Below are 16,506 nucleotides of genomic sequence, written 5' to 3'. Positions count from 1 at the left end.
CCTGGCGAGAGCCACGCGGTTGCGAGCACTCTGGTGACCACGTTAAAGTTCAAGAAGAGATCAAATCAATCTAAATAACGTATTTTAAGTTCATGTGTTCTAAGTAGTATCTTTTCAACATGTGATGAACATAACTGTCGCCGGGGTGTCCCCCTCGCCCTGTAGCAAGCCTTGGGAAGGCCGTGTGTCTTGTGCCAGTGTCGCCCTTCGCAGGTCAGACGGGCGCATTCACACACTTGTAACCGTGTGGCTTCCGGTCTGGGGGGTGAAGGCACTATGGCCTGGCAGGGCCCCCGGTGACCTGCCTCCCTGAGCCTCCTCACCCTCTTGCTGGGTTGCTCACGCTCAGCCAGCCTGCGGTTTGATTCCCATCACTGGGCCGCAGAGCTGAGCGCGTCAGCCCAGAACCTCCCCCGGGAGCGTGAAGAGACCAGAACCAGGAGCTCTGAGCTTCCCCCCTTGGGGCTGAGGGTGCATCTGCCCGGGAGCCGTCTTTTCACCGCTCACTCCCCCACCCGAGGCCCGTCCTTTGCTTCCAACTTCTGAGCGTCTCTCTCAATGAGATTCCATTAGAAAATAATTCCAAACACACGGCTGTCAAAACGCACCGTCATCCAGCGAGCTGAGCGGTGAGCGGGCTCTAAGGCGGCGTCAGAGTCAGCAACACCCGGTGCTCGTGCTGGAGGACGAGACGGGCCCGAGGCCGGTGGCCTCGAGCTGGAGAGGGCGGGCGTGAGGAAGGGGATCACACAGGTGGAGTGGAGGTTAGTGAAGCAGGGACGATAGGGAAAATGACCGGGTCAGAAGCTGTGCCTTTGAAAGCACCACCAGAATGAGCCCCTGTCTGGGCCGATGAGGAATGAAGAAACCAGACTCATCCAGGACAGGGCCTGAGACAGGAGACGGCGCGCCACAGGCGCCCAAGGCGCCAGGGGATGCGCAGAGTCCGCCCTGTCCTTGTGAGTGGCCAGCAGAGGGGAGGTGTACACACTTTCCAAAGAACACCACGTCCGCGGCGGGCCCAGCGTGAGGCTGACACCTGAGCCGTCTCGTGTCTCTCGTGGAAATCAGATCTGTAACGCGGCTGTCGCCACGCCCTGCCAGCCGCCACGGTCCCTGAGCGCCTGGCGGAGCTGGCCTCCCCGCCGTCCAGGCCCAGCGCGGCTGACTGCTGCCGCTGCCGGCCACACCTGGGAGTCTTCCATCTCAGACGAAGATGCTGAGGCCAAACTCCAGAAGCAGCAGCTAACGCGCCCGGGATGAACAGGATAGCGGGGTGGGGGGAGCCGGGAGGATTGAAGCCTAGACAGCTCTGTTCCTGAGCTGTGCCCTTGACCTTGACCCTTCCCTGGAAGACAGCAGTGGTGGCAACTGCCGGCGTCCCGGGCTCCTGTCTCCCTGCCGTCTGCAGCGCATCTGAGCATGCCCTTCCCTTGCTGAGAGTGTTCTGGAAGATTCCCTCCACTCCTGGTGATCTGAGTCACCCTTCTCCCCCAACTCGCCTTATTTCTGGCTGACTGCCCTCCACGCTCCGCTTCTGTACGCGCACCGTCGCAGCCCTCCCTGCCCCCCAGGCTGCTCGTGCCCTGTGCACCTGTTGTGAGCTCACAGCCCGGCCCAGTGGAGGCCAGTGCTCAGTGCTCAGGGAGGCAAGCTCTAGATGCCCCCCCCCCCCGGCTGTCTGTGCTGTCCCCGTGTCCCTGTCACATCAGGACCGGGTGCCAGGGGACTCTGGTCCTGGCGGGGAGCCTCCTTGGCACTCTGGGCAGCCGACTCTGCCCCTCGGGCCTCCTCGTCTGTGCAGTGGGGTGGACGCTCCCTCCTCAGGGCAGCGCCGGGTCCCCAGCCGGTGTAAGTGGCTGGTTCCTGCTCCAGGAGATGGTGGTTCTTGCCCCGCTCCTGCTCACACCTGGCTTGCGGCTTGGGGCGGCGTGTGGGGCTTCCAGGGTGGCTCCGCGGTCCCCCGGCTAGGCTGTGCCGCCGTCAGCACGCAGCTGCGGCCCCACGGCTGGGGCTCAGCTCTCCACCCGTCACCCTTCCCGACCCCCAGCCCTCGTCTGGGCCGGTGTCCGCGTCCATAAGGTGAGGTGTGCCTCGCGTACGCACGAGACCAGCAAGTCCGAAGGCCGGCCGCGCGCTGGGTCTGTCTTTGCGGCTGTTACGTGCTCCTGGCCTGGTTTTCTCACAGGACGTTTCTGTGGCCTCCTTTCGGGATCCGTCAGCGCCCCCCCCCCCCCCCCGGAACAGCAGGCTGGGGCGGGGCTGCCGCGGGCCCTGAGCTCCCGCCGACTGAGGGTGGAGGGGATATGGATGCCCGGGATGCCGGGCGCCGGCCCTGCCTGGCCCCACCTGGCCCTGCGTCAGAGGGAAGGGCTCAGGGGTCCGCGTGAGCCTCCTTGTCGCTCCCTGTGGGGGGGGTGGATCAGGGAGAGCGGTGAACAAGACCAAAGATGGTTAAAGTCCAGCTTAGAAGACGGGGGTGGGACCGGCGGAGGGGGGCCTGCCTGCCCAGGGACAGGGCCCTGTGGAGCAGGGATTAGGAGGCCTCTCCCAGCCGGGCCCGGCTGTCCTGCACAGCAACCCCGGCGCTTGCAAGCAGCTCAGGGCACGAACCGATCACTGCCCACGGTGGGCAGCTGACGGGCAGGTTTCCGCAGGTGCAGGAAGCGTCTGAGGCTCGAATCAGCTCATCAGTTTGTCAGATGATGGGGACAGCATCTGAGCAGGTGCAACGGCCCAGCCAGAAAGAGAGGGAGCCCAGAGGACCCCACTCCAGCATGGGGGCACCACCGCGGGGTCCACCCTGATCCATTCTGGGGGCCAGACATGGCTGCCCCTCTTGTCCTCTGGCAGAGGAGGCCACGCTCAGGCACAGACCGGGCTCACGTGCAGCCCGTGTCCCCCAGGGCCTCCTGGCCACACATCACCCGGGGTGTTGGCCTCAACAGCACCTTATGATCTGTTGTGCGTCGTACCCGTCTGTCCATCTGTCGGCCCATCCGCCACCCACCCGTCTACCCATCCAAGTCTCAGTGGGAGAACACGGGACCACGAAGGGGTGGCCGGCCTCTGAGAGCGGCAGCCTGGCCCCTGGCACTGGGCTGTCTGTGGCGACACTTGCACCGCCTGAGCCCCCTTCACTGCGCCGGGCCCTGGGCCTGGTCATCGGGGACAGAGGACAGCCCCTCCCTCCCACTGAGCACTCACGGCGTGATGCAGGGAGACAAACAGTGGTCCTGCGTCACTCTCAGAGGGACAGTTGGGGCCTCCACGGTCCCTCACCCAGCCTGGTTGATGCAGGAGTGGACAGAGTGTCAGCGAGGATTTCTGGAAGAAGCAGGGTCAGGCTCATAACCTGAGTAGGTGGTAGTCAGCCCAGAGAAGCAGGGGCACCAGCTTGCAGCTGATCCCGCATGCAGCCAGCTGTACGACCACCCCCGGTGACGCCAGCCTGAACACAGCCGAGCTTGCCCTCACCGTTTCTCACCTTCTAGGAGGGGTGTTGAGTGCACAGTGGCAGAGCCAGCGGCTGTGTGTGTGTGTGCACGTGAGTGCATGTGTGCGTGCACCTGAGCGTGTGCACTCCTGGGTGGGCGTGTGTCAGGGGTGGAGGCTGTGTGTGCACGCACGTGTGTGTGTGTCAGGGGTGGTGGCTGTGCAGGCAGCCGTGTGTGTGTGGATGTGTGTATGTTGGGGGGGCTTGGTCACACACCCTGGCGCTCACCTCCCACCGCACGCACCAAGTGTGTTTGCACTTTCTGCAGGAAGGGCACCTCCCTGGGCTGGCCTTGCTCTGTGACCCTGCCCCGAGCTGGGGCTCCCCGGCAGTTTCTGCCTTGGGTCCCCACAGACCTGGATCGAGAGCTCAGGCGTCTCCCGGCCATGGGTTCAGGCACTGGAGCTCAGAGTGGGCGCACTGAACGGAACACAGAGATTACGTGACCGGCGCCCAGGGCTGCAGGTTCTCGGGAGTCGGGGCCCCCCACTGAGCCTCAGGGAAGTGGGTGCCTGTTGCAGGTGAGAAGAACAAGTGGTGGGGGACCCAGAGGGACAGCCAGACCTGGGGACACTCGAGGGGGCTTCCTGGGCACAGCCGTGGGTCTGCAGCCCTGGCCTGGGACAGTGAGGTCCAGGGACTGAGGGGCACACCAGCCGTGGGCAGTCTCCTGTCTCCCTGTGGCACCACTGAGTCCTGTTCCTTGGGCCCTTTCTCAGCAGCACCCTCTGGACTGGGCACCCACCCCCCTCACCCCTAACACCCCACAGTCCCATGGCCTGATGGCCAAGTGGAGCCACATGCTGCCCGTCTGCAGCCGGCCCAGGCGGCAGACACTTCCTCATGGGGTGTGCCGTGGAGCAGGCTGGGGACCCTGTCAGGGAGAAGTCAAGGGAGGCAAACGGCTTGGGGGAGGGGCACAAGATGGGGTGGCAGCCTAGGAGGTGTCTTGGAAGGGGGTTTTTCACGGGTGAGTTGCCGTGACCTTGTTGCTACTGCCAGGAAGCTTGGGACCCCAAGAGCTCCTGGTGTGCCCCAGCCTGAGAGCGGAGTCCCCCACCCCACTAGTCCGACGGCAGTGACCCAGGCATGCTAGCGTAACGGGGTTGTCATCTTCTCACCCTTCTGAGAGCCATGACCTGACCTGCCAGGTGGAGGGCAGTGCCTTCTTCCTATGAATCCCTCAGCTTGAAGGGGATGCTCTGGTGGCACCGCTGGGTAAGAGCAGACGGTTAGAGGGATTTGCAAGCTGGGTTTCAGACTCTTGGCAGCTGAAGGCAGCCATGGGGTGTTTACACCACAGAAGCTAGGGGTGCTCCGTGTGAGGGCTCCCCCTGCCCCAGGGGGCCCATCTGCTTCTGGGGCGCATCCCATAGTCTTCCTATCAGCCTCTGACTCACCTCCACGCCTTCCGGAGGTGTCACCTTCTCAGTGAAGCCTCCCTGGCTGCCCGGTGCTTTTTCTCTGCTGTTCTCTTGGTACTTGTGGCTGTTTGCCAACCATGTGCCAGTCTCTTCTTTGTCGGCCTCAGGAGGCTGGGGGGTGCCTGTTATGTTCACTGCCCAAGACAGAGCCAGCTCCTAGGCATCCAGTTAGCATTGGGGGCGGGGGGGGGTGGACAGGTGGGTGGATGAGGGGACGGATGGATGGGTGGATGGGTGGATGGATGAGTGGATGGATAAGTGGATCAATGGGTAGATGAATGGATGAGTATGTGGACAGGTGGATGTATGGGTGCATTGGTGGATGGGTGGGGGATGGATGGATAGATGGGTAGATGGATGGATGAGTGGATGGGTGGGTGGGTGGACGGGTGGGTGGACGGGTGGGTGGGTGGATGGGTGGGTGGAAGGGTGGGTGGATGGATGGGTGGGTGGGGGGAGGGGTGGGTGGACGTTCTGGACTTAAAGGTCTCACATCTAAGTCTTATGTGCCTTGAATTATGGCACGGAGTCTCGTCTCCGAGCTCAGTCAGATCGTCAGGAATTGAGATGTCTCAGGAATTGAGAGCGTGGCCGTCCCTGAGCACTTGCGTGTCTTCAGCAAGGACCCACGTGTGACACGGAGAGCGACTTAACTGGACCTTTGAAATATTACAAGGTGTTTCTATTGCTGTGATAGGGTTTAAGGTTTCTGTATTTACCGGTGTTTTCCAGAATCTGTCTGTAGTTTTATACAGGTGCCGACCCACGTTCTGATGTATGTGCTGTGCACACTGAGATGCGAATAAATGGAAACATTTACCATGTATAAAAAGAGCCACTGGACTTGATGGAGAGGATTGGGGAAGGTATTGCAAACGATTAAAACCTGCCCTGAAAGGCCAAGTGTATGGCTCCCTCCCTGTCTCCCAGTGTCTATTTGAGGCCTGGAGCCTTGCATGGCTGGGGGTGGGGGTGGGGGAGACGAATTTTTGCCAGCTGCGTCCACACAAATGCGGCCTTGAAGACGGGAGCCTAGTGGGGTGTGAGTGTCACAGAGTTTTGCAAGNTGGGTGGATGGATGGGTGGATGGATGGATGGGTGGATGGATGAGTGGATGGATGAGTGGATGGGTGGATGGGTGGGTGGATGGGTGGATGGATGGGTGGATGGATGGGTGGATGGATGAGTGGATGGGTGGATAGATGGATGGATGGATGGGTAGATGGGTGGATGGGTGGATGGGTGGATAGATGCATGGGTGGATGGGTGGATGGACCACAAGCCCAGTGGTGGGCACAGGCACAGGGGCTCCCACCTACTCTCCCAGGGCAATCAGGGCACCCTCTGGCCCTGGACGTGGACTTGAAGGCCCAAGGACTCTGATCTCATCTTTCCAGCTCCAGCTGGAAACAGGTGTGCCAACCCTGACCCCCTAGTATTTTTGGCCAGCAGCATTTCTGAGCAGCTAGGGAAGCAGACTGGGCTACAGGACAGCCCTGGGGCTTGGGCTGTTTGGGGTCCTGACCTGGGGACACAAGTAGGTGACCAGCCATCCCACTATGTCTGGGATTGGGGTGGTTCCCAGGATGTAGGACTCAGTTTTACAGGATTTTCTAGGAAATGGGGCTTTCAGAGCTAAAACTGCCCACCTGAGGAAGGGTGACAGACCCAGCCTGCCCCTCCTGAAGGGTATCACTGGGGAGTCTGGTTGAGGTACCCTTTCTGGGGCCCAGCTCAGAGGAGACAGCCTGTTTGAGTGTGTGAAGTGCAATTCAGGATCCTTCCTCCTCAAATTTCAGCTGTGTATGGATTGTGATGTAGGCCTTCCTTCTCCTCTAACCAGGTGTACTTATGCAGTGAACAGCCTTCACAACTGTACATGGCAGCCCTGCACTGGTCCTTTCTTGTTCTTGTAGTGTCTTTGGGTTCAGCGCTTCTCTTCTGGGGCAGAGACTCTGACCCGAGCTAACCTGAACTGCTGTCTCCCAGCATTGAGTGTGGGGCTCATGGGGGTCATTGCTAATGATCAGATCTGTGAGTCTCTGCTGGAGCCACACTAGAATCTCCCAGGGGGCCTGATGACACACAGTTTGGGTTTCAGATTCAGTAAGTCTGGGCTGGGACCTGGAACTGTGTATTTGCGTTCCTGACAAGTTCCCAGGTGGCCCAGGGACCCCACTTTGAGAAGCACTGGACCACAGTCCTGGGCTTCTTAGAGAGAGGCTCCCCTGAGCAAGGCAGAAAGGAGGGTCCCCATCTGTCCTGGGGTCCAGGGCAGTCAGAGCCCTGCAGGTGGCAATAGTGACACCTAGTGGCTTCTCAGGGCTGGCCCTGGGCTCAGGCTGACAGACTCTCCACAACCCCACCCCCACACATGTGAGGGACTCGGTTGGCATCCCCATTTCACAGGTGAGGAAACTGAGGCTCGCGGACAGTCAGAAGAAGTCATCCTGGCCCAGGGTCTGTACATTCACTGCTCAGCTGAGCAGGGGAGGTGGGGGCTCCTGCCTGGGGTGGGACCAGGACCCCACCCTCAGCCTGCCTCGAGGTAGGCGGGCGGGAGGGCGCTGCCCAAGCTGGGCATCCCCTGGGCCCTGGGCTGTGGATCGTGGATACTGGTTCAGTCTTGTCATTTACACTCTGCTGGCTGACAGCGTGGGGCCTGTGGCTTTTGGGGGCTGTACCCCCCGTCGTGGGAGCTGGACTCTGAGGAGAAGCCTTGAGAGGGGCTGAGCCTGGCGTGGAGTAAGCAGGAGGGGGTGCCCAGGCCCCGAGGGTGCTTCCCTGAGACTCAGGAGTATTCCAGAGCACGGCCAGTGCACCGTGCTGACCCGTCCCGACCTTTGGCCCAGTCGGGGTCTCTAGGCTGGAGGGTGCCTGGGACGGAAGCGCTGGCTGTACAGGGCCGGCTGCAGGCTCTGGGTCCTCGCCAGGGCCCCCTGAGCCTGGTCGCGAGGCGGCTCTCCAGGGCTGCCCTGCTTGAGGGCACCAGCACTGGGCTGGGAGGCCTGGGGGCGAAGAGGAGGACAGGACATTCACACGGCCCGCGGGGTCCCCACACTGTCCCATGGGGTCTTGAGCAGCACCGGGGGAGGGTCCGCTGGATGGCCGAGAACCACCACCTGAGTCACCGAGGAGACAGCGGGCATGCAGACGAGGTGCGAGTAGGTCAGTGTGTGCCTGGCACACTGACGGGGACACACGTGTTCCAGAACGGGGAGGCTGCAGGGGTGGGGGTGGGGGAACGACAGACCCCAGTTGGTGAGTCAGGGAGGCTGAGAGGGCAGTCAGAAGCCCAGGAAAGCTGGGCCAGGTCGTCCGGGGCTGTAGGTCAGGGTCAGGGCTGTGATGTGTGCATTCCCCACAGCTCTGTGAGGTCTGACATTATTTCCCAGTGAAAAAATAGGAGTGAGAATTCTGGGTCCGCCTAACGTCTCTGGGCTTGGTTTGGTCTTCTGTGAAGTGGGCACAAACGTCTCATCGGGGCTTCTGTGTGAGAAGCAGAGAGCTGAGCAGCGCAGGCCTCGGGGATGCTGGGCTGTCTGCCCTGTTGTGTGGATGTAGAGCAGAGGCCCAGAGAGGTCTAGCCCGGCCCTGGGTCACACCGTGGGGAGTGGCCCGCGCACACCCAGCTGGTGGTGCCCTGGGACCCTGGTGGTGGGTGCAGGCGCAGCGAGGGTGGGTGAGCAGCCACCAGCCTGTCTTGGAGGCCGGTGACCAGCTCCGTGGTGTAGTGAGATGGGGAAGGGCCGGGGGATGGCCCTCGGGTTCCAGGAAGGACAGGGCTGACATTATGGCATTGTGTGCCGTTTGCCCTTCTGGGAGTTTCTATCCATTCTGAATGGTAAATGGTTAGCTCTGTCCCCGCTGCCCTCGCCCGGGGTCGTGGCCCGGGCCCTGTGTGGGTGAGCAGGGCAGGGCAGGGGGGAGGAGCCCACAGGCAGAGGGGTTGGGTCTGTGTGTGCTGAGCCTGCCTCTCCCTATCCCCAGATGAAGGCCACAGCGTCCAGAGGGGGCGACCGCCACAGTGGGGATGACAGCTTCCACGAAGCCACCAGCTCCCGGAGGAGCAGTTCTCGGGACCAGCTCAGTGACGTGAGTGCCCCAGCCGCTTGCTTGCTCAGCTGCACGTTCCCGAGTCTCTCGGGTGCCCCCCACCTTCAGCAGACGCTGCAAGCTGCGTGCTCAGGACGGAGAGGCTCACACGAGGGCTTTGCATTTGCAATTAGCATTTTGCCTTCATTAAAACATGATTTCTCACTAATTAGGACTTCCCCACTAGGAGGAGTTTAAATGAGGAACACCGATTAGGCCCCAGCAGGAGCCACAGGGGAGGCCCTCATCCGGTGGGGGGCCGCCCTCTCCCCAGGGTGCTGTTGGGCAGGTGGGGGGTAGGGGGGCCGCCTGTCCCGGGACAGCAGTGGGAGGCCCCCTCGGGCCCCTGGGAGCAAGGTGCCCTGCTGACGCACACACTGGCCTCGCTGGGGACAGACAGCGTCCCGGAATTCAGGTCCTGAGCCTCAGCCTCAAGCATAGAATGGGGCGACCTCGGCCACATGCAGAGGTTGCACTTGGGACTTGGCAGACAGTAGGGGTGCTGGGCACCCCCCTGGGTCTCCCTGGCCACAGCCACCTGGAAGAGTGGGTGGGTGGGCACGGTGGGAACTAGGTTGGGAACAGGGGGACGGGGCTCCCAGAGGAAACCCCCACCCCCCCAGCCAGAGGCCTTTGTCTTCCTAGACCCTCAGCTGCAGATGCAGGGCGGCAAGGGCCTGGTTTCTGGGTGACTGAATGGAGTGCGCGTCTCTCATTATCATCTCACTAGGGGCGGGGGCGGGGGCTCGGCCCGCAGGGGGAGGCCAGGAGGAAGGCCTAATTGCCCAGCTCCGAGGAGCATGTCGCCGCAAGATGGGAAAATAGGCTGGTAATTGTCTGGGGCCCGGGGCTGCCCTACTTCAGACTCTAATTGCCAGCGGAACCAGCGAAGATGCTTTCTGAGCACAGCAGGGACAGACAGCCGTGCTCAGGACAGTCACAGCACCCTGCCCGCCCCCATTAGAGGGGCTCAGGGGTGGCCCTCCCCCAGGACCTGGCAAGAGCCGGGTCCCAGAGCCCCAGCCGAGGCTGGTTGGGCTGCTTTGTGCAAAGCAGAGTAGGCCGGGCTGCAGTACGGGGGACCTCACTTCCCCCGTGGTCACCTGCCCTCCCCGGGGAATCTGCAGCCAGACCCCGGCCCCCTGTGTGCAGGTTCCAAGCCTGCCTGGCCCCCTGCGCACGTGCCCCCCACACCGCCCCCCACCCACGCCCTCCAGGCCCGCCCTCTCCTGTGCCCTGGCTCCCATCCTGCCAGCCTGTGTAGTCGTGGAACATGCTCCGTCAAGTGCTGTTGGGGTCACCCTTGGGGACCTCTCTGGGTGGCCACTGGCCTCCAGGCCACAGTCACAGTCACTTCCGTGACCCTGAGGCTACTGGTGTGGCTCCCTTTCCAGGACCCTGGGAGGCTGGGGGGTGGTAAGGGGCAGGCCAGCCTGGGCACAGGGTTGGGGGCTGCAGACGGCGGGGGGGGGGGGGGGGGGGGGGGGGGGGCCTGGGAGGGGCCTGCCTGCCCCGCATTCCTGAGGTTACCACCTGTGAAGGGAGCTGGGGGGGTGGGCGGTGCTGGCCCTCTGGGAGGAGCTGACCTGTGCCCGAGGGCTGAGCGCATCACTGGGGGCACATGGAGACTCTGGAGGAGGGTTTGGGGGCTCAGGCGCCGACACAGGGCTCCTGGGGCTCCGTGACGCTCTGCTCCACCCTCCCCTGCAGCTTGGAGCCACAGCATCTGCACCCAGGGACAGGGACTCTGAAGGCTCAGGTCCTGGGCCAAGGGAGTGGTCTTCAGGAGGGGCCGTGGTTGGGGGCCCGGACCCTCCCACTGACTGTCCTTCCTTCCCCACAGAGCTCTGCGCAGGCCGTCTCCGGCAGGGGCTACTCGGTAAGTTGGTCGCCTCTCCTCTGCCGTCTGTGCCCTGCATGCCCCATCTCCCTGGAACCCCCAACCCTCCTGAACGCTTTTCCACCCCCTGCCGCGGGGCTGGAGACCTCAGGGTGGCCCTGGCCCTGCACTGGGGCTGGAGGGAACTTGATGCAGGGCTGGGGTGGGGCCAGAGCTGGCAAGATGGGGAGGGAACCTCAGACCCACTTAGGGGCTTGCCCTGGAGAGACCTCCTCGGGGAGTAGGGGTGGGGGAGACACTGCCTCTGGGGGCCTGCCAGGAAGCAGTCGGAGTGAAGGGCCCTGGGCCCTGAGTGACTGCCCCCCATCCCCCACCCCGGGGACTTGACGCCGCACCACAGCCACGCTGGCACGCGGCCTCTGGCACTAGCTCCCTTCCAGGACCCAGGGCAGGAGGCGGCTGGCCTTGGCCAATGGCTCCAGCTGTGTGGGGACTGCCTCCCTGCCCCGGCCCTGCCCTGGCCCTGCCCTGGCCCGGGGGAGCAGCCCCTACCCAGTTCACACGACTTCATTTCGTTTCCCCTTAAGTATTAGGAGGAACGTTAATGACACCATAAAACCCAGAGCTCCGTAAAAGCCATTTCTGCAGATTTACAGCTGGCCATTTGGGCTCACTGGAGGGCGGGGCCGGGGCTCCGCCCGCCTCATCGCTGCAGCCCCTGATTTACTGCGAGTTTCAGAGTTCCAGGGCCTGCTGGGCCGGTTCCATGAGTCACAGGGGCTTTTTATAGGGTGTGTAATCAACCTGCTGACTCTGTGTGGCAGGGACACCTTGCCCCCGGCCCTCCCCCTGACCCCCAGCCGCCCCAACTCAGGGTCTGCCAACCCCGGGCAGCTGTGCCTTTGGGTTCTGACCCGGGTCAGGTGTGGTCTTTCCAGCTTTGCACGTGACGGCTGTACGCTCCTGGGTAGTGGCCACATCCAGACACCGGAGAGGCATCTCTCTGGGGGAACCCTCCTTAGGCAGCCGTAACACACTTGTCCCCGGTCACAGCCACGGATGACAGCCTCCTCTTCCCACAGGCCTGGGCAGTCCCCATATCCCAGCCACTCCTGGAGGTGACCATGCTGAGTGAGGGCCGCCCTGGCCAGGAGCTGTGCAGGCACTGGGCTCCAGCTAGGGACAGGGCTGGCGGGCCTGTGGTATGGGAGTGGCTGGCAGTAACGTGCTGTGTGGCGCGGGTCGGGATCAGGGGGAGTGAGGGGCCAGAACCACCACCAGTGGGCGAGGTGAGGGATGTGTGCTGGTCCCAGAGGGGCCAGGCCCAGGCACGCCCCATTTGGAGCCTCCTCCTGTGTCCAAGTCCCCCCACCTCCCGGGCACCTGGGGTCTCCCTTCCGCCCCCTGGGCGGCCCTTCTGCTCCCAGACTGCGTGCATGCGTCATTGACAGTCTTCTCCCCAAAGAGCGGTTTTGAATGCTTCTTGGAGAAGAACCCATAATTAATGTGCCGGCTGCTTGCAACTTAACCCCGCACGGCTGCGCTACAGGAGTGACAGGTGGTGGCAGGGACAGGCCCCGCCTGCTGCTGGGGCCGTGCGCACGCCAGGCCCTGGCATGTGCACATGTGTGGCCCTGGCAAGAGTGGGTGTGTGTGCCGGTCCCTGGCATGTGCCGGTGGGCACTGCGGGGTGTGGGTGGTCAGCCCTGCCCTCCCGAAGCAGAGGTGCCTCTGGCCCTGGGGAGCTGGAACCGGCCCAGGTGAGCCTTGTCCAGTGGGAGCAGGCAGAGTGGGGTTAGGTGGGCGGGCCAGCCCCAGTCCTGGAAAGCAGGGTGAGCTCAGCACCCAGATCTCTGTGGGCACCTGGCCCTCGGGGCTGTCTGTGGTCCTGGCACTGCCCGCCAGGGGTGTGAGGGCTGGGCCAGCTGGACGGGGCAGGGGAGCTTGCGACCCTGCCTCTAGATCCAGGCATCACCATGGGACCCTGCACACTAGAGCTTGGGTGTGTGCGTGTGCGGGCATGTCGTGGCATCCAGTGGGTAGGTCGTGTGGCTTCTGCGTGCCCTGCCCTGTGAGCAGCCCCGTGTGGCTCTCTCTCAGTGAGAGGAGAGTGTGTGCCATGTCCCCCTGTGTGTTGACACGTGTCTGTGAGGTGGTGTCTTCGTGTGGCTGCGGCGGGGCTGAGCACACCAGCACCTGGGGGTGTCCCACGCTTCTCGGTAGGCGGTGCCTGTGTGTCTTTGGACGTGTCGGGTGTGTCAGGGCTGGGCACGGCACAGGTGCGTCTTGTTTGTGTGTGCTGCCTGCAGGCGGGCCACACGTCCTGTGTGTGACCCGTAGTCCCTGCTGCTTGGGTGCGTCTGCAGTTGGGGCCTCACCGTCTTTGCCTGTCCCTGACAGCGTCCCTGCACTAGGTGCTTTATAGACTGGACTTAAAGGGGCTAATTCTATGAGGCTTATCCCCAGCAAGTCCCCAATTATTGCTCATCCTCAACAGCCTCTGTCCTGAAAGCTTGGCGCAGCCTCCCCAGCACACCATCAGATAGATGCTCCTTAATGCCATGAAATTCATTGGAAAGGAATCTCCATTTGGCTGCTTGCAACTGAGGACGTGACGATCCATCTCCCTCCCAAGCAGGGAGTTGGGGTTTCCTTTATTAGAGAGAAATGAGGGTCTAGATGGCTACTGAGGTCGGGAAGCTGGCCCCGCCCTCTGCATCCCAAGTGAGTGCCATGCTCAGTGCTTGGAGTGTTCTGGAAGGGCCCTGTGCTCACAGAGGTATGGGGGTCGAGGGGCTGGGGACGGACACAACGCAGAGCCCCAACAGTGATGTTGCTGGTGACCACTTGCGATGAGCCAGGCAGGTCTCAGGTCTCCACGGTAGACATTGTTACCATAGCGATGACCACCCCCCAACCTCCAGGGGGGGACAGTGAGGCTCGGGGCTCAGAGAGCCCACCCCAGGCACCCACTGAGGGGCCAAGTCTCTGAGATCTTGAGCAGAGCGGCCAGGCCAGTCCTGCTCTGGTCACCACCGAGAGGGAGCCGCCTTCCAGGCTCCTTGCCCCGCCCCTCGCCCGTGGGCCCCGCCCCTCGCCCACAGGTGCTCTCAAACCGGTTCTGCCCTCCTTGGGGCCCTTCTCAGCCCACAAGTGCTTGAGCATTGTCTCCACTCAACAAGCGCTCAGTGTCTGTTCTGCACCCGTCACGGGCTGGGAAGGAACCGAATGGCCAACGTCCCTGCCCCACGGGCCTCACGGTGCCACGGAGAAGATAGAGAATAGAGCAAATAAACACTCGGTGGAGGCGGGGAGCACACCGGTGCAAAGGCCGTAGGAGGGTGTACATGGTGCCGCAGGGGAGGCTTCCCCACCGCGCCAGTGACAGCAGCGACACCAGCACCGCCAGGGAGGTGAGGGTGGGAGGGGCAGCGAGTGGGGTCCAGCTGACGCTCTAATTTGACTCAGTTGGTGTTCCCAACGGGGCTGGGCAGGATGGGGAGGAAGGGGCGTCTGCCTCCCCTGCGGGCCAGGCAGCGGGGAGGCGGGGGGGCGTGTGTGGGAGAGCCGGGCTCCGGCCAGGGGCAGAAGGGCAGGTGCCACTGGCTATCCGGGTTGAGTGGGGCCCCGCCTGCCAGGCCTGCCAGGGCAGTAGCCCCGCACACAGAGGGTAGTTGGCCAATCGGCCTGATTGGCTTTGGGGGATTTCTGGAAATTGATTTTAAGATTTTGGTTGGGCTACAGACCACTAATTTCTTAGCACCTCCTGCCCCGGCCCAGACAGCACCTGCCACGGGGCCACGGAGGGAGGCTGAGGTGTGCCCAGGCCGCCCCTCACCTCAGTGCCTGGGCAGCAGGGCAGACCCAAAAGCACCCAGCAGGGCCCCAGCTGGCGCTGTGCTGGTGCTTCTCAGTTGCAGAGGAAGCCTGGAGGGGAGACCACTCCCCTGCCTGGGGCTCAGCTCCCCTGATGTGGGCTTGCCCGTGTGGCTCTCGCAGCATTAGGGCGCATTAGCAGGGTCCCAAGAGCAAGAGCCAGGAGGAGGCAGTATTGGTGGTGTGGCTTCCACACCCCCTCTCGTCACCAGAGCCACTCGGACTCCAGGGGCAGGACTGAGGCCCCTTTTCTCAGCAGGAGGGCCCCCACGCTTTGAGGGGACACAGGCTGATCTGACCCGGCCTCTCCTTCCCCACAGCGGGTTTGCGCCGGCGAAGACAGGCGTGCTTGTGCACGCGGCAGCTAACGCACGCAGCGAGCAGTTGGCGAGTGCCTGCGGCGGGCCAGGCCCTGCGTGGCTGCTGCGGTGAACGTGGCTGAGCTGAGCTCCAGCCAAAACAGTGGCCGCCGCCGCCGCCGCCCAGGACCACGTGTGCGTGACTCAGCACACACCTGGGGTCCCCGCGTGGCCTCGGGCCACCACTTCCTCTGGGGAGGGTGGTTGTAGCTCCTGGCTCTGCGCTTGGTTTCCCAGCCTTGGCCGTGCCGTCTGGGTGCTGAGTCGGGGTGGGCCCTGTGCTTGGAGGGGCAAAGTAGGAGGCCCCCTGGGGACCGGGGCCGGAGCTCAAGGTCACTGGATGGGTAATGCAGGCCCCTGGCCAGCTTTGCCCCCTGAGCCGGGCCAAAGATGGGTGGTTAACGATGGGGTGGGCCTGCGTCCCAGTGAGGGGTGGCAGACGTGCACCCGGGCCAAATGGACTCTTTGGCGAGCTGGCGGGGAGGTGCCCGGGGTGTCCCAAGCCGTCCTGAGGCCCGCTTGCTCCCCGGGAAGCTGCTCCTGACAGGCCCGGAAGCAGGCTCTGTCTTTACGAGGCAGGTTTACAACATCCATTACCCTGCTCCTCGGGCTACTTCTGAGCGGTCGTAATTTGTACAAAAGCAATAAAAACCAGTCAGCCTGTCCCTGGAGTCCGGGAGCTGCATTCTCCCAACGACCTCTGAGCACAGGGCAGTCCTTGAGCCGCTGCTCATGGGACAGCGGGGATGGTGGGGGTGTGCACTGAGCACAGCGTCCTTCCCTGTGAGGCAGCCCCAGCCAGCGCCTGGCCTGTCTCCCTTCAGAGGACCCACTGTCCGCCCAGCCTTCACTCAGCCCGCCTCCTAGGGCCCTGGGTGCAGCCGTGGCCCACATTTGTCCAGCTGGTAGAGCACGGAAGTCCTTCCCGTGGGTGGGTAAGGAGCCCCTGTCACCCAGAGCCTCAGCCACGGCCGGGTCAGTGGGTGTCAGCCCCAGATGGGCAGTGCCGCTTCCTCCGGCCGGTGGTGAGATTGCGAACGTGGCCCCAGGGTACGTCCGAGACTGCATTCCCAGGAAAGCCGACCCTGACGTGGAGACTGACCAGAATTTGGCCCACAGCAGCCAGGCTGGCCCTTCATTGCCCTGCGGCTCCGTGGATGTGGTGGCACCAGGAGGGGCGCGGCCTCTGCTCCCGAGCTTCCTTCCTGTGCCCCAGGGCCGCAGGCCCCACTCGCAGCTGCCAGAGAGCAGGGTGCTCCTGGAAGGGGGCAGGGCCCTGAAGTGCTGGGCGCGCTCAGGTCGAGCAGGGACGGGACAGAGGATGAGATGATGAACAGGTGACCTGCCCGGTGCTTCAGCTGCTGGCAAATGCTCCTGGGAAAGATACAGGCAGGGGGATGCCGGGGGGGAGGGGGG

The 16,506-nt window shown here is 63.3% G+C and overlaps 1 protein-coding gene across 9 annotated transcripts in view; it reads left to right on the top strand.

Moving 5' to 3' along the window:
* Positions 1 to 16,506, top strand: part of FBRSL1 (fibrosin like 1) — a 78,715-nt gene that overhangs the window by 21,905 nt on the left and 40,304 nt on the right. For 8 of the 9 annotated variants that reach the window (XR_005526252.1, XM_039221285.1, XM_039221281.1 and 5 more), the window contains exons 3-4: positions 8,911 to 9,015; positions 10,859 to 10,894. Coding sequence is in view for 8 of the 9 variants with exons in the window: in XM_039221285.1 (XP_039077216.1) it covers positions 8,911 to 9,015; positions 10,859 to 10,894 (141 nt within the window). In the remaining variant the exon portion in view is untranslated. The remainder of the gene's footprint in view (positions 1 to 8,910; positions 9,016 to 10,858; positions 10,895 to 16,506) is intronic. The other variant, XM_039221286.1, reaches the window with a different exon arrangement.

Source organism: Hyaena hyaena, unplaced genomic scaffold (genome assembly GCF_003009895.1).
Source record: "Hyaena hyaena isolate Hyena2069 unplaced genomic scaffold, ASM300989v1 scaffold_967, whole genome shotgun sequence".
Lineage (NCBI taxonomy): Eukaryota > Metazoa > Chordata > Mammalia > Carnivora > Hyaenidae > Hyaena > Hyaena hyaena.
Note: the sequence above shows the minus strand (reverse complement) of the source record. Positions and strands in the feature narration are given on the sequence as shown.